The 18055-nt window shown below is 42.6% G+C and overlaps 1 protein-coding gene across 1 annotated transcript in view; it reads right to left on the bottom strand.

Annotated features, from left to right (window-relative positions):
- Positions 1-289: 289 nt before the first annotated feature.
- The window catches only part of LOC8035715 (triple functional domain protein), a 259166-nt gene continuing 241400 nt past the window's right edge, over positions 290-18055 (bottom strand). Inside the window, exons 60-62 of the mRNA XM_042287363.1 lie at positions 13925-14144; positions 4094-4162; positions 290-469 (exon numbers count right to left, since the gene is read on the bottom strand). Coding sequence (XP_042143297.1) covers positions 440-469; positions 4094-4162; positions 13925-14144 — 319 coding nt within the window. The 3' untranslated portion in view covers positions 290-439. The remainder of the gene's footprint in view (positions 470-4093; positions 4163-13924; positions 14145-18055) is intronic.

Here is an 18055-nt window from a genome sequence, read left to right as displayed (position 1 = left end):
TTAGCAACGGAACGAGGTAGCGAATTGTTACTCTTCACTCAGATAAGCTTATTCTTCGAAATTTTGATACATAAAATGCATAATATTCGTCCACCTCTGTACACAATCATAAACCAATACGTTTAGAAACCGATTTATCGGTCGCTTTGAAGTGCCAACGATCCCTTCAACGGACGCGATATTTTGCTCGTGCGATATTCCTAGCAGCGCTTTCCCGTCTCATCAGAACACACGCTCTTCGAGAGAGTCGTATCTGGCAGATGATAAATACAAATATATGGGACATGTCTTCTATTCACAGTGCAATGTTTATTATACATGATGTGATTTAAAAAAAAAAATCCAGTTAGGAGCTTTTATTGAGGTATTCTATCCTATATATGATCATGTCTATATCTTATGTACAGTTGTAGATGATTTAACCACGCAAGTCACAATGTCAGGACTGGATCAGCTTTGCGTTTGCCACCTGTAAATAAACAAAACATCTGTATGCGTTGAATCTCACTGTCGATTTTCTTTCAACATAGAAATGGCCACATATTCTTCTCTCCAGACTGTATAGGCTGCATAAGCACACGCATGATTGGCTCAACTATCACAGACTTTGAGTCTATACAACCAAAATATAGATTCAATGGGATAGCACAAAATTTACGTGATTTCTATAATTTCTTCCGTGTTTTATCCATAGTTGATGCCACATACCCAAAACACCTCGATTATTAAACAAAATATTGAGGTAATAGATTCCTGTGAACTTACTAAAAACTCAAATGCCAACGGTAATTGTGAATTCACATTTTAGAAGCTGGAAAACGGTAGTAGTTTGCCTTTATACTTCTTTGTACAGTCATGGTCAAAAGAAATACGGACAGCGGAGCGCGCCTTCCAGAGCCTGCAGAACCTTCTGACGGAACTTGGTACTTCCTTGGCGAGATTATTGACCCCGGAAGTGTGACGTCGCCGCTCCAAACAAACCGTTGCTAGGGGCGTCGTAAAGGACGAATACATGGGACTGGATTCCGTTCCGAAAGAACGATCGGTCAAAAACCGGACATAGAATTCAAACGTCTAAAAATAATAGATACAGGAAGCCTAGATTTCACACTCACAGCGACAGAAGTTTGCAGAGAATCGGCTGTTTCTGAAATATTTGCGACGGCAACTTCGGGTCCTCGAGACACCTCGAGATGCCTGTTGCAAACGACGAACGCTTGACGAACGCACACGGAATGACTGAAGTATGCCGTCTGCAACATTTTGAATCGTTAGCACAATGATACGATTTTTATTTCGTATTTATTTGGAACATGGCAGGCCTAAGAAAACTAATCAGGTTCATTGAAACGAATTGCATTTGCGTGCGATACGGGATACTGACTGACGAAAATAAACAGACGTATAGAGATCTGCTAAAAATACAGCGAGAAAAGCATCCGTTTAGAACATGGTATCAAAGCAGCGTCGGGCTCTCTTTCTGATTTTTCAGTTAACGTGTATTGTAATGAAAGAACAATAATTTTGACTCTAACATGCACGGTTCGAGACCCCGAACTTTGCTTTTCAAGCTCCCAATCTGGGTGTGCGTTTCGTACCTGCCTTGTAATCATCAAACTGAGAAAAAATCCTACTGATTCTTCAGTTTTAAGTAAGACCCCAAGCGTGCATGACTGAGAAGCAACGCAGCTCCGTGCCCCTAGAAGATTCGAGTTTATTCTTACCCCGAGTGTTAGAGATTAAAAGGCCAGAACGACCTTGCCTAGTCAGTCTCCCCCTAGCTCACAAATTAACATTCTAGGTCGAATGCTCGAGATGCCGAGTTTAGCTAGATAAAAAGCCGAGCGCGTCTTTGTCAACTCGCAGCCAGCGGTCACGCCGACGCATCGCCGCTCGCTGCTGCCGCTGTCGACGCTCATCCTTTCTTTCGTTTCTAGGCACAAGTTAGTCGAATAAATCTTTATTTTCTGTCTTACGCTTGTCGATCCGTTTCCATCTGCGAGAAAAAAAATGATATATAATATATATATATATATATATATATATATATATATATATAGAGAGAGAGAGAGAGAGAGAGAGAGAGAGAGTCAAAGATGCGTACTGTCGGAGTTACTAATTCGAAGTTTATTACGACGTTTTGAGCTGATGAAGAGCGGTCCCCGCTCGAAACGTTGTAATAAACTTCGAATTAGTAACTCGGACAGTACGCATCTTTGACTTATTAACTTTTCCCGGTCCACTGTTTTTTATACTTACCTTACTCCACCCTATATATATAGCTGTTACAGACAGTTCGTTTGATCACACAGACACACAGATGTGCACTGCAGCAACAGTGCTGTCAGAAATCATTGAAACGTGTGCTGACCTGCATTTCGACCTTGATACACTTCAGGCCGTCGTCGTCGTACTTTATTCGGCTTCCCAGTGTTTTTACATTCTCAAATATTGCTGAACCGAGCTCCGCGGCAAGGCGTTCGCGCGCTCGCCCACCTCGAGCGTCGATAAAAGCTGTGCACGGGCACTCTTCGCTTCCGAAACCCCACAGAAAGTCGACCCCGAAAAAATCGACGATCGTCACCAACATCATTCAGCGCGGTCGTTTACTCCCTTAAAAAGAACCAGTGAACTGGCGAAGCCATCGTGTCGACTGCTAGAAAGTCAAACCCGGTTGTGAAACTTTATTACAGGCTTTTGTCATCGCTTTATGGTAGTGAAATGAAAGAAAAAAAGTCTTCATGATTAGATATTGAGAAGTCACAATGTTTACCAGAAATGATTTACTTTTTTATCAGACAATTTCTAACCTCAGTCAAGCTCCTATGCATGTCCATAACAACGGCCCTATAGCAACGGTTTATTTTGAGCGGAGCGCCTTGTTTTGACGTCATCACTTACGGGGTTAATTATCGGTGCTTCCCCATCGCCCTATCATCTTCACGCGTGGCGCGACACTCGCTGTTTTGACGGTTGACGCACCCTTTAATTTCTGTTGTTTATATTCAAAGGAGTGATCGCGTGAAAACAAGAGAACGCAAACTTGAGCATTGTAATCTGCAGCGGAGTCTGATTTCACTGTGTGTGTTCTGTTTCATTCACCGAAGGTCGTCTTTTATCGCGACATAATCGTTGCAAATAGCGCACAAGCTACAGTTTCAACAAATTATTGGAGAACGACGCCCCTTCTAAGCAGAATTTTAATAGTTTCAGTCGAGTGACTCAGCGGAATTTGGCGATATAAAAACGCAACTCTTGCGGCTGCACCATCAGTCGCCGCGGTGCCATGAATTTCTATGAAAGCCGGCATCATTCTCGCAGTCGGCCCCTCAAGAGCACAGCATAAAGGTAGCGTCGCTGGTGGTGAATCAGAGATGAGACTTGTCGCGATGAATAAAAGGTGAATCGGTCTCTTGTTGCTCTCGGTCGGCGCTCTGTTGTTGGCATTTCTTTTGCCTATGATTGTACGCACATGCACGCACTCGTTATAGAATGGATAGTTGAGCGTGTTGGTTTCTAAATTACGAAAAGGTGGGTAGGTGCTCGTTACTCGTAGCTTTGTCACAAGGGCTGCTTTACATAATTGCGACCGAAACGAATCGAATCAATTGCAGGGGACCGATCACGCGCATCCAATCACGCTTTCTCTACTTCACTTCTACACAATGATAGTCTTCAAGTATCGATTCGATGCACCTCGGACGCACTTTGCATCAAAAGCAGCCAGGGACACCGTTCGCGTGAATCTTAGAGCCCTTCTATAACTCAACAGGTATGGTTTTCCCTTAACCACGAGACCTGAAGAATGGTGGTCGGACTCAGACCTGTTACTTTTGATAATTGCCACGTTTGACACAATACCACACGTTAAAAGGAAGATATAAGAATTCCTTGATATCCATTAGTTCTAAAAATTATCTGGTTATGACCCACTCTCAGAAATCAATATGCTTTGAGCAGTCAACAAATTATTACAAAGCATCTCTTAGATGCGTATTTATTTTCTTTCAACAAGGTATCTAGGGGATATTTTCAGTCTTTTTTATTTCTACATTATTTAATTGGAAAATCATAGTTTCGTTTATATACGTACCATTTTGTCCCTCCTATTTACAAATGCCATCAGGAAAGAGCTGCTGATTAAGGGTTCCACTGATGCTTCCTGTTCACGAAAAAGGAAATGCAGTACAGTGTACATAGTCAATTACTTAAGATATATAGATATATATTAATTAAAAAACAAGCATATTAAGGGCCTCTAAAGTTGAGATAGTTTCTCGCTTGCTTCATATTTTAAAATGTTTTCTGTCCCATTGCGCCACTATTGCACAGCTGCTGCCACCATTAGACGGTGGCACAGCGACATTAGGCAACACAAGCAAGTAGTCGAGCTCTCGTGTAAGTTTTAACGAATTTGACAATAATGAAATATCGGATATAACGATGTTCGCTTAGCGCTTCCAGTAGTGTAACTTGTAGTGTGATTTGATGATACTTTTTTATAAATCTTGAATTTGAGCTGTACATATAAAAAGAGATGTCAAAGAAAACGTGCAAATACTGAAGTGCCAGATGTGGTGTGCAGGTTCGCCGCATCACACATCAGAAGACACCCTACAATACCTCCTTCCATTTTAGCAGAGCGGGCGCTGAAGAAGAGGCGACCTGCTCTCCAGCGTTCGCTCTGCTAAAGTGGAAATCACAAGGGCGCTGCCATCTTGAATTGTCGTCACTTCCAGTATTGGCGAATACATTATTGGCCGTCGCCACGCGAATAGATGCAGGATATAAGCATAACCGTCACCCATTCTCGTTCTGTCTCCCCTTTATTATTATTATTATATTATTATTATTATGATATATTTTTAACTTTTTGTAGGTTGAAATGTTGTATTTCCAGGCCAGGTGGCCGGGGACGAGAGTAAGCGAAACGGTGACACGACGCCGCACAGGCACATAATGACCGACGTTATCTGCTTTCTTCAGCGCCATCATCATCATCAGGGAACTCTCCCCAACGTCGTTACTGGTGGATCCGGGTATCACAGCCATGCTTGCGTCCGCGTCGCCGTGAGTGCGTCTTGCAGCCTATCACAACGAGCGATACAGATGCCAAGACGCGCGTATCTGACGCTTTGCGGTCTCGTCGAGCGTGGTTGTCGGTTGGGGCGGGTCGTTCCCACGCTCTACTTCATTGCTCCCTTCTGCCACACCTCAAACTGTTCTGGGCCGGGAGGTTAAAACTTGCTCGCTGAAAGAATTTAAAATTATCCCCGGTTTGTGATATATGTTTTTTGCTTTTACTGCGGAGGACTGCACATGCATTTATTTGTTTTCAAGCGAAAACGCGACTAATTTGAGTAAAAAGTAATGCGTAACAGGGTTGGGGTGTAGGCTAGCTGGTGAATATTGAGCATTCTGGTAAGCCCGAGACTGAGAAAAAGGACGAGGGAAAGACAACTGACACAGACAAGTCTCAAAACGCAGCTAAATCCTATTTAAGAGTCTAACTTTTTTGCGGTTTCCACGTCTCTTGTGGTTCGGGCTACCCAGCGGGCACGGAGGGAGTAACTAAATATCAGTGCGTCATATTTTTAACCGGACGACGCGGAAACCTCCTCCTCCTACGGGGGCGCCCCGTGGTGTTAAACGCGCGCAGCATGTAACGGAATCGTGACGTTGATGATCCTGGTCAGCCGAGGAGAGAGAGCGGCCCCGTTTCCGGTCCAGCTCTCTCTCCTCAGCCTCACCTTCTTTCGTCGTCTTCCCCTCCCTCCCCACATTCCTCACTCACCGCGGTCCGCGGACGCGGGAAGAGGGGGGACAGAGGACCAAGGACGTCATAAAGGAGGTTATTTTTTGCTTGTTTTTGTCATTTTAATATGCCTATAACTTTTAAAATAAAGCAAATTTCAATGAAAAAAAAAAGTTCACTAAGTAACTACGTTCAAATAACAATCTAATCATCCGCGTTCCGCCACTTCTGGCTTTGCGCCTGCTTCACGAGTGGTAACTTTGGCGCACCGCCGAGTTTCCCAGGAGCTTCAAGTCGCTCTAAAAAGAGTTGATTTAATGGTTTTCGATGACGCTCTCTAAGTTTCTAATTGGAACCATATTCTTATTTTCACTAATTAAAACGTTAATTCAGGAAGTTTAATTATCCGACTTTTCGCAAAGATGAGCCACCCACATAATACCCCCCGTCCGTATAACTCAGCAGGCAGATTCCCGAGGTCAAACGGAGCCGGTTTGCTTTTCGCTTTCTGAGCGTTGACATGTCTACGCGTGCGTTTGTCTCATCTCTTGTTGAAGAGGCGGTGGTATTTACAGTCTTTAAATCAACTTGGATCGTATGGGGTTTCAGGAAAGACGGGGAAAAGGAACATGGAGGGTGTGGGAGGAAGCAAAACCGTCGGTGGCTGGTGGCATATATATATTTGTCTGTGATGATTATAATTTTGGGGGTTTATGACGAAAAAGCTACGAGGCCATCTGCGCCAAACGAACTGAAAGAATCATTGTACTGTTGGAAGGGAATCATTGCACTGTTGGAAGCACCAAGAAAGTCTATTACTCGTTCAAAAGAGACTAGAGGATTCTCTCCCTTAAAGAGAGAAGGATGAAATGGGATAAGGTGTTGGAAAAATTCAGAAAAATGAATGCGGCGCTTGGGCTTACGGCCGGGACACAACCACAAGATGTGCAAAACAGTGAGCCTGTCGCCACACTGATCATAGACTGGTCTAGCTTCCCCTTAAAACATATACCTATGAGTTATAAAAGAGTGTCCAATTCTCAGACGGCACAGCAACGTTTCATGAAGTCGGCTCTTGCATGAAGAACTTTCCCAAACTCCCAAAGCAGGTTTGGTAATATGGAGCTTGTTTTCGCACTCATTGTCACATTCCAACTGCCAACATAGAAGAATCGAGGTCTTCACTAAAGACTTTATATCTTGATAGGGCAAACAGGACAGCGATTAGGGAAGATTACCTGCAGACCCTGCAAGATTGTCGGCTTCCTCGTTGCCTAGCATGCCGACGTGACTGGGGACCCAACAAAATTATGTATTTTGACCACCATGCAAAGCAGAGTTAAGTTTATATCAAATTTGTTTGCGGAAACATATTTTAAGTATCTTTAAGTTAGCAAACAGCAAGATTCACACTTTGAGAGTCAACAAACAGAACCGCCCTTAGTATTTTCCTATTATTAATAATGAATTTAATCGCCATTGATAGAGCTCCACAGTAAAATTGTTGTAAATATAATCAAGTCGTTGACCCTTGGAGAAGCATTCAGAACACAGAGCGCCACCGACAAAAGAGGAAGTCTTGGCGCCATCTGTATAAACAAGATATAACCATCATACTTAATTTGCAGCTCACCAAACTTTTGACTAATTACAGCATGGGAAATGCCGTGTTAGTTGAACTTTGTGAGAGACCAGTCGGAATAAATTCGCTGTTTCTTCATGGTGTAATACCGTCGACTTTCGGAACGAGGCCGACCTGGTCCAGAGAAAGGTGCAGCGAAGTGCGAAGATATTGAATGCGGAACAATGCTTGGTTAATTTTCATAGAGGCGAAAAAAATCTTGCCCTCGCAAGTGAAGAGTAAGTCGGATGCTGAGGGTTGACCAGAATCTTGTAACCATATGTTAGACTAAGACATGTATGTACGTCGTTTGTTCTGTGACATCTCATTGGATTCTGCATACCAACTGAGGACAGGGGACGTCCGGAAAGCTGCTTATGCTTGGGAGAACAGCGTGTTGGTTCAAGTGATGGATGAAGAAAGAAAAAACAATGAACTCTGGGACAACACAACCATATCTTTCAACTAGCAACAGACGATTAAAAATTCCCACAGCGAGCAGCCGACTAATCCCAGGAGAGAAAGGGGGGAGAAGGGGAGAGGGGAGATAAAAAATGCGAAGAGCCAGTCAGAGAGGTGGGTTTATCTCGGATTTTAGAACTTCAACCTCAGTTTTCGTCAGCAGGAGGTTTGACCACAACAAAAAGCAACGTGCCAAACCCTTCCCTTCTGATGACGAAAACTGAGGTTGAATTTCTAAAATCCGAGATAAACCCACCTCTCTGACTTGCTCTTCGCGTTTTTTATCGCCCCTTCTCTCCCCTTCTCCCACTTTTCCCTCCTGGGTCGGCTCGCTGTGGGAATTTTTTTATCGTATGTTGCTAATTGAAACATATGTGGTTTTGTTGTCCCAGTGTTAATTGTTTATTGGAAAGCTTCTGTTGCCATTCGCTGGACAAGGTGGTGAACTGGATCCAACATCGGAAAAGGACCGAGCCGATCCTTACAGTACCGCACCGTAGTCAAGACGGTATCGTACAAGAGCATTGCATAGCTGCAGGATACATTTTCTATCAGACCCCCACGACTTGTGAGATAAACCTTTCAAAGGTTTTGTGGACTGAAGACATTTTTGCTTCCGCGCTTTAAAGTAAAAATTAAATTAAGTTTTTTTTTTTTTTTTTTTTTTAAACCAAATATTACACGAAGAAATCTGTGCTTCTTTCTAACAGGGTTAGAGGTTCAAATTAATTTCTGGGATTGATCCAAAGACAGCCCATGGAGCAAAGAAAAAGGCGCACAGACCTCTTTTGAAGCAAAGTGCTTGAACCCATTTTCGTCGGCCCACTTGGAAAGTTTGTTTATGGCTAACAGCAACTGGCCCTCACAACTGGAAAGGCTACAAGAGGATGATGAAATATGTATATTATCAGGATAAAGGGAATATGAAATAGAAGGTCGCAGCAGTCGTGCGAGTGAATTCATCGTTAGCAAAAATAAAGTCACACTTAGAACACCCCCTCGAGGGACTCCGTTTTCTTGAACAAAGGAATCAGATAGGACTGAGCCGAGACGAACGTGAAAAGTCATGTCCGGCAGATATTTCTTCATATATCGTAGCATACGGCCAGGGATATTACAGGCATACAGGTTTCGGAGAATCGCATACCCCCATGCTGTTGTATGCATGCATTTTCTAAATAGAAAGAAAAAAAAAAGTGATTCCTGTTTGCAAATGCCTCGCGTATCACAGTTTCCAGGCGAACTAAGTGATCGAGGGTAGATCGACCTTGGCGGAATCCCCACTGGTTGTTATAAAAGACCCTCTGGCGTTCTGATACATTTACCAGTCGCCTGTTTATAAGCCTTTCAAACGTTTCGAAAGGCTTATAAGGCAACTCGTCAGGGCAGTTGGGCGGTAGCTGGATGGTTTTGGGGGGTCTTTCTTAAGTTTTAGAACGGGGATGATGTGTTCATGTTTCGAAGTATGAGGGAAACATGCCTTTTACCACAAAAAAAAAAAAAAATTGAAAACAGGAGGAGGCTTTCAAGGGATTTCGGAGGAAGGTGGCGATGCATTTCATAGTGAATTCCATCGGGCCCAGGGACAGAGAGCTTTGTTACATTAAGGGCCATCTCAAGCTTGCATCGCGTAAATGGCTGGTTATAAGGGGCTGTTCGAGGTGTCATAAAAACATTCCGGGATTGATTTTGTACCGTAAAAAGAGAGGGCAGCACAGTAATGCTCGCGCAGCAATCGAAGGAAGGCGACGCCCTTTGTTATACCAAAGGGCGTCGCTCTGTGAATATTCTGAGCTGCGCTATACGAGTTTTTGTGACCACGTGCACGGGCACAATGGCGATTTCACCGTAGACTGCAAACCAGAGCGGGAGCGAACATCAATTCTGCGTCGAACTCGTCAAATATAAAACAAACACCTTTAAAATGATTCGTTAGGCTTTTGTCAAAAAGCAGTGGAGTTTGCTAAATGTTTTATGTGGCACTCGCGCTTAAGGAACGACAGAACATCGCTAGAAGACGAAGAGCGGTAAGGCGACCTTATCCGAACTCTCTTTCACTTCAGTGACGTTCTGCCATTCTTGAGGTACAAGTGCCACTCAAAACACCTCCCACACCTCACTGCGTTTTCACATCAGCCTTCTAAATAATTTCAGAAATCCCTGTTTTAGATTTGCTGAGCTTGCCGTAAAATTAATGTTCGCTCTAGCTTTAATTTGCAGTCTAGGAAGAGATCGCCATTATGCTTGTGCATGTTGTTACATAAACTCGTGTAGCGCAGTTTCAAATCTTTACAGAGCAACGCCCTTTGGTAAAACGAGACATGAAGGCCCTTTTCTTCGACTGCTGCGCGCGCATCACTGTGCTGTCCTCTCTTTTTACGCTACAAAATCAGTCCCATAACTTTTTGATCACTCCTCGTATTTCCTCCAGACACGGATAACTTTTGTTGCTCCGCGCGAGCCTTAAGCTGTGCGAAGTTAGCACTGTAGTTGTCCGAGCTAAATGAATTATGAAAATGTTCCCCGAAGGTGTTTTCTGTCTACTTTAATGAAAAACAAGGAGCATTAAACGTTGGGATATGAAAGCACCTATAGTCCCTATTTACTTTCCTCTATCTGTCTAAGGCCTTTTAGGCAGGGACAAAACTAGTTAAAGAAGAGAGATACATTATCCATGATTTCCACTTTGCCTGCTTTCTAGTCCAACAAGCCTTGGCTTTTCGTCGCTTGAACTCAACAGGGTTTCGTGAAGTGGGGTATCTACAAAATCTTTCCCACGCCCTATTTTGATCCGCCCGGGTTGTGGCACACCCCTCTTTTAACCAAGGTTTACAAAAAAAAAAAAAAAAGTTTTGGGGTATAGATTAAAAAGCGCCGAGGCAATTGAACGGCACTCTTTAAAACAACTGGATAATGATCACTTCCAAAGGGGTTATGAAGAACCTTCCAGGAAGAGCAAGGAAGTAATGAAGGTGAAGCAATAGAAAGGTCAATGAATGTGAATGAGTTGTGTGCCGCACTAAAAAAAGTTGGCTCTCTCCCGTTAAGAAGGCACAGCCCAGAAGAGAATAAAAGACGTTCAATCACACCACTACGGGAGTCGTGACGGGTACTACTCTCCATGAGATGATGAGCGTTAAAGTCGCCCAAAATTAAAAACGGCTGATGAAGCTGTCCTACGACCCCTGCAGCTCTTGAAGATTCAAAGCAACATTGGGTGGTAAGTATAAAGAAATAACTGTTACAAGCTGGTCCACTCGGAGACGCGCTGCAACAGCTTCCAGTGGCGTGGAGAGTGCAAGTAGAGAGCAAGTGACTCCTTAAAATACCCTGCCTTGAATGTCTCTGAAGTGTATGCCTCTCGAAAGTCCGAATAACTTGCTTGGAGCAAATTTTTTCACAATTTTTTTTAAACATTATGCGTTTGACGGTGACGACGCCAGAGCCCTTGAGGCCCTCAATAAGTTCATCCTCACTGCTGTAAAGAAAGTCGTCCTCAGAGAGGACTCCACGAATGGTGTAAAGTTTACGGTGGGGGCTCACCGACACTTTCAAGTCAACAATGTTGGTCATCTTAAATTGAGAATTTGCGTTTGTCCGTCCCTTCTCGTCTCAGTATCGGGGTTTTAAGTCAAATGTTTAACCTCCACCAGCTCGTTTGCGCCCTCAGCTTCTGTTAAATAGCGCTTCGCATTTTTTTTCTACCTCCACAAAAAGGTCTCTACAGTGCAGTTTCTTAGCCTTGTAGGAGAACCCTAGAAGGTGCTCGAAAACTTTAGCTACGACGAAGTGTGAGACGTTTGCAAATGATTTCTGTTCACCAAGCGCATGAACGACAAAAACTTCGTGAAGGTTTCTTCAAATCGTTTTTAATGGTTTTGTGTTGAAGATAGCGCTACGGGGTTTGGAAGGGTGGGGCGCTACAGGGTTTGCGGTGCGTCGCCCACCACGGAGCCAAACAAGGGGTTAGGTACCGCACCATAACAAAAGGGCTTTGCAGGAGGCGTTACTCTTACAGTGCTGCCGGGAGACTATAACCAAGTGTGGATTTGAACGAGGGTATTTGTCACCACCCAAGGTTATCCCTTGCCGCCAAAGAAGGTGAGATAAGGAAGGAGAGGAGAAGAAAGTAGAAAAAAGTGAGAGGTGGAGCAAAGCGACTGACTGAATCATCCTGGTCGGGCCAAGCGAGGACACCCGTATACGGAAGCAAGGGCCCAAGTGATATATTGCCTTGCCCGAGGGGCCCCGAAGGGTGCAAACATACCCCGGGCTCAGCTCAACCACCAAGGGTCCCTTTTTCTCAGGACACGGCTTAAGCCACGTACAGCCAGGCGTGGGTGGGTGAACCCACACGGTTGTGACGCTAATCACCAAGCACCTAACACCTAAGGCGTAGGCGCCATTTGCGGGGATCTCTCCAATAACGTGCGGTGTTCCACAAGGTTCCAACCTTGGGCCTTTGTTATTTCTCCTATATATAAATGATATTGTGACTATACCTCAATCACGCGATATTATTTTATACGCAGACGACATGAACGTCTTTTTTTCAAGTAGGGACTTGGTTTAACTCGAACAAGTTTGTTACAATTGGCTTAACTTATCACTGTGGCGAAAATATAATCAACTGATTTTTAACACCGATAAAACAAAATGTGTTCTATTTAGGCCGAAGAATAAGCCTGTCCTATATGACAAACATTGTTTTTGAAGGTTCAAATATTAAAGGCGTAACCACACACATTTCTTGGTGTTCTGTTCGAAGAAACCCTGAATTGGACTTCCCACATCGATAAAATAAGATGCTGTATATCAAGAACGATTGGGTCACTAAATAAACTCAGGGAATTATTACCGAAGTGGTTAAAATTGCAACTCTATTACTCACTCGTTTATTCGCAGCTACAGTACTGCATAAAGGTATGGGGAAAAATATAAATAAATTATTTTTACTGCAACAAAAGGCTGACCGGTTTATTGGGAACCTAAAAAAAAAATATTATCACGCAATGTCTTTAGTTCAGCTGCTAAAAAACTCACTAACTATAGATCAAATTCTGCTCCTAAAAATTTTTATTAATATTTTCCATCAAACTAGACACGTCCAATCACATTTCCTTAGCCTGTATCCAAGAATCCCAGGAAATTACAGTTTACCACATAGCCTTTACATAAAAAGCAAAGTACGCACTAATTATGGCTTCCATCAGCTCTCGTATCTCATTCCAGACACACTAAATACACACCCCACCATAACTCAAATGGTGGAAAATAATAGGTCATTCAATACGTTTAAGAATAACCCAGTATCTATATTTTAAACATTTTGTAACCTACAGTTTGTACTAAGATCTTTAATTGTTCTCATTTTTAAATCAAATTGATATTTTATCAAATGCTGATGTATGCGATATGTTTGAGAATAATTCTTTATCCTTTTTTTTTTGTATATCTTCTCTCCTGAGCGCTGTAAAAACCTGGGGCTGGGGTCCTGTCAGAAGACAAGCATGGCGTCTTTTACCGCCCCGCAGAATTTCTCGTCTGAAATAAAATACAAATGAAAAATACAAATAGTGTTTTAGCTGCGGTTTGAAACTCGTCCGTGTCAGTCGTGTTTCCGTTCTTGTCCTCCTTTCCCCAGTGTCAAATTCACCAAAATACTCAACGAAAATACTTTATCTGTTAATCACTCAAGATTCTAACAGTTAATATGTTACAGAAAAATCGAACGCGTCACCAGTAACGTGGGTGGTTGTTGTGACGCGTTGCATCTAACAATGTAGAATCACAAGAAAGAGACAAGGTGAGAACGGTAGGCCATCTCTTTCGAACGCCTTCAGCACGCGCTCGCTACCTTCCGCCATGCTCTCGCTGCGCGTACACGCTCTCGAGACACCGTTATTGAAGGTAGGAAGCTAGAGGCGGGACAACTGAAGCTCCTTACTGTCTCATCCTGTCAGAGACTAGAAATATGTTAACAAGAAGGGCAGACACACTACGGAAAACATGATTGAATGTCAGGGATGATACCACGGCAAGCAGCCACCGGCGGTAGCTCAGTACACTTCAAGGTAGGAACTTACCTTCATCCAAGGATGTGCCAATGTGGCACTAGCGCTAGGGCGCTTGTGAGGATCAGCGATCAGTAGCCTGAAAATGAGATCATGAGCCGACTCGGATAGCTTGGGTGAGTCTGGGAAAGTGTAACTGGAAGTCGTGATGTTGGCGCAAGTGCTCTCATTACTGTCACCCAGAAAAGGCGACAGGCCGACCAAAAGCACGTAGACCAGCACTCCAGAGCTCCTATAAATGAATAGGAATAGTCACGTACTGACCGAAGAGGTTACATTTTTTTTAGAAAAGTGCTCGAAATTTCGCAGTTGCAACAGTTTGCAACAGGTAATCTTTCCACGAGCTATATAATATGGTTCAAATGTATAAGTACCTGACTATACTCCGTTTTAAGCTGGGACTAGAAGCTCCGCCTTCAGCGCGAGCTTTCTTCCCTTACTAACACAAGTGTGAACGCACAGGCACGCGCAAACAAAGCACTGCGGAAGCCAGCGAGCTTTCGCTGAAGGCGGAGCTTCTAGTCTCAGCTTAGGGGCGGACGCAGTATAACGGCATTATGTTCATAATATTACCATCCCCACATGGGCGAGTGCATTAAGATTATTATTTTTTTTAAATGCAGCTTTCTGGCACTGCTTGTTTTTTATTGTTTTTTTTTTATCACCAGTTCTAGAGTCTCCATGATGCTCAACTATACCAGTGATTTAGTATAAGAAATAAATTCCAGGCATCACGTCATATGTTCTAATAGCCTCGGTTCATAGAATGAGCTGCAAACGTACGCTGCCAGGGAAACTTCAAAGATACTATTTCGACTGTTTATTTATTTATTTAAATACCCTCAGAGCCAATCGGCGTTAAAGAGGGAAGTGGGAGTGACAAAATAACACACAAAAAGAAACAAAAGGTATAACAAGGCGGCTCAGAACAGTAAAGAGTGTTATAGCATTTTTAAACAATTGGAAATCAACAATGTATATTACGGAAGTCGGAAGGTGATTCCATTCCAAAGAAGTTTTAGGGAGGAATGACTGTAAAAATGCGTTGGTATTAGATTTACAAATTCTAACTTTGAGGTGATGATCAATGCGAGGCGAAATGTAGCACGGTGGGATGAAATGAGGTTACTTTTAGTACGGCATAAACGAGCAACTTTACGTCGGAGAGAGAGGTTAGCCAGAGGCAAGGTGATTTTCATGGAGATTACGCTTGCAGTGCGGTGATAGTTAACTAGAATAAAACGGGCAGAACGGTTTTGTACCTCTTCCAGTACATTAATTAGATTAGACTGACTGGGGTCCCAGATAGAAGCATACTCTAATTTGGAGCGAACGAGAGATTTATACACTGTTAATATTAAGACTGACAGTGCGAGAGCAAAGTTTCTTTTCAGGTAACCTAGCATGTGGTTAGCGTTATTGATGACATATTCAACATGCAGTTTACAGGAGAGGTTACAAGTAATGTGAACGCCCAAATATTTATAAGAAACAGGGGCCAAGAGGACGTTGTTGAGATGGTAGAAAGGCACATGAGGATTAGTAAGCATCCTCATAACTTTACATTTAGTAATGCTAAGTTCCATATTCCAAAGTACACACCAGTGGTAAACGGCACTGATATCTGTCTGGAGCTTTAAAATATTAGAGTCGTTAGTAGATTTAGAATATATTACACAGTCGTCAGCGAAAAGATCAATTAAAGATGATATGCAATTAGGTAGGTCACTGATGTAAATGAGAAACAGTAGAGGGCCTAGTACGGATCTTTAAAGAACACCGGATCTGACGGAAGTGAGGGGAGACGTGCTCTCATTAGCAGTAACAAGGTGATATCCGTTAGTTAGAAAACAGGCTATCCAGGCAACTACGTTAGGATCAGTACATAATTTTTTAAGTTTCAACTGAAGCAACTGGTGAGAAACTTCATCAAAAGCCTTGCTAAAATCTAGAAAAACACAGTCAACTTGGGATTGTGCAGAATCAAGGACAAAATGAAGATCGTTAGTAAATGACAAAAGCTGTGTCTCACAGGAGTAAAATTTGCGGAAACCATGCTAACCCTTGTTAAAGAAAGGATTTGGTCCAGGAAATTAACCATTCGGGAATATATTATATGCTCTAGTAATTTACACGGGTATGCCGGTAAGCGAGGTTAGATGATAGCTAACAGGGGACTGCTTATCACCTCCGTTGTGCAGTGGAATCACCCTGGCTACCTTCCAGTCGTCAGGTAAAACTCCAAGTTCAACGACTGAGAAAATAGTTTAGAAAATATAATATATGAATACATAATTGAGTTGTTTAAGAACTTGGAGTTAATATTATCAGGACCAGCTTAAGAAGACAGTTTTAGATTTTCTATTAGTTTGACAATACCAGTGGAGTCAATTACAATGGGGTCCATAGGTACGAAATCATATTCCTATAGTAGGCAAGATGGCGGATTAACAAACCTTGAAAATGAGTCAGCAGATACATTGTTTAGGATCTCCGCAGATGCATCACTGGGGACCACACCACCGTCAACACAAAGTGAAATAGACGACTTGTCTTTATTGTTAACAGCGTTCCAAAATTGTTTAGGACTAGTGTATTGGTTTTCAAACATCAATGTTTCGCGAACCCCTTGTGGGTAGGCGGAGATGATGGAGGACCCCGTTCGTGGTGAGGGGAGGGGAAGAATAGGTTAAATATAACAATGATTTAATAAATGAATACTACTAAGGACTAGTGTGAAGTAGACCTCTGTCGTTGACGTAGAGACGAGATTTCCGAGAGACAAATGGCTCAGACGATAATAAAACTAGACACCCTACTTGCTATGAAAGTGCAAGTAGGGTGTCCCCCAGTCTTAGGGGGCACCTTATCTGGTGCCCCCTAAGACTGGGGGCACCAGATAAGGTGCCCCCAGTCTTATCCGTTTTGCATCCAGAATGACTCGAGACTGCTGGTTCGAAAGTTGCTTAAGCAAAACAAATCTGATGCTTGGTTAATGGAAAACCTGACCGCTCAAATCAAAAGAGTACTCTGGCTTGCAAGAACCAAGGCCACCGAAATGCGTTATCAGTTTACATGGCAAAGGAGTGGAAAAGTTTTTGTTAGAAAGACGTCAGGTGACCGACCTACCAGCATCAAAAATGAGAGCGATCTCGCCAAAATCATTTAAGGGTGTTATGCTCGTCTAAACGTGTTTGGAATGTAGAATTAGCTATGGCGCTTCAGGGTATGAAGGATGCTTACTATGACGTGACGTCTTTCCGAAGCTGTATAAAGAAAAACTTCCCGAATTGTAACATGCTTAAACTGTTTCACCTAAATGCACGTAGTTTCCGTAATAAATTTGATGATGCCTATCTATATCTGGACTCGCTTGGCTGTACTTTCGATATCCTAGCTTTCACTGAGACATGGTATTCTGGCGAAAAAGATATTGTTCAATTTCATGGTCACAAGTGCGAAGCAATTTGTCGCGATTCTCGTCGCGGGGGCGGAGTTTCCTTGTATTTCCAAAGTAAAATGACGTATCGTGTACTATCTGAATTTACTTGTGTAAACGTTGATTTCGAATCTTTGGTTACAATGTGTGGAAGTGTCATAATTGCTGTAATTTATCGTCCGCCATCTGGCGTGTTAAATGTTTTTCTAAAATTTTTTGGAAGAGTTAGAGAATATGTTACCTCAACAAAGATGTAAATAGCATTACTAGGTGACCTAAATATTGATCTGCTAGGGAAGGAATCAATAAAAATTGATTTTTTAAGAAATTGTTCAATTAAATGGATGCGAGAATATTATCAATCTCCCAATTCGTATAACCGAATGTACGGAAACCTTGATCGATATCTGCATCACAAACTGTCAAAGCTCAGATGTTTTCGCTGGAGTACTAACTGCAGATCTGAGTGACTATTTGCCCATCTTTTGTTTTCTTAAAAAAAAAAAAATTCACAACATAATTGCTCCACCACCAATAATGGAGTATTTTGTAGGAATATAAATAAAAATACTTTAGAAAGCTTCTACAGCCTCGTCTCGTTAGAAACATGGAATGACATATTAAATGAACCAAATCCAGGGAAAGCCTACGATTCTTTCATAACAAAATTACAAGAGTACTACGATAAAGCCTTTCCATTACTT

The sequence above is a fragment of the Ixodes scapularis genome, unplaced genomic scaffold (assembly GCF_016920785.2).
Source record: "Ixodes scapularis isolate PalLabHiFi unplaced genomic scaffold, ASM1692078v2 PGA_scaffold9__187_contigs__length_104089568, whole genome shotgun sequence".
Classification (NCBI taxonomy): Eukaryota; Metazoa; Arthropoda; class Arachnida; order Ixodida; family Ixodidae; genus Ixodes; species Ixodes scapularis.
The sequence above is the reverse complement of the archived record's forward strand: the minus strand, read 5'-3'. Positions and strand labels throughout refer to the sequence as shown.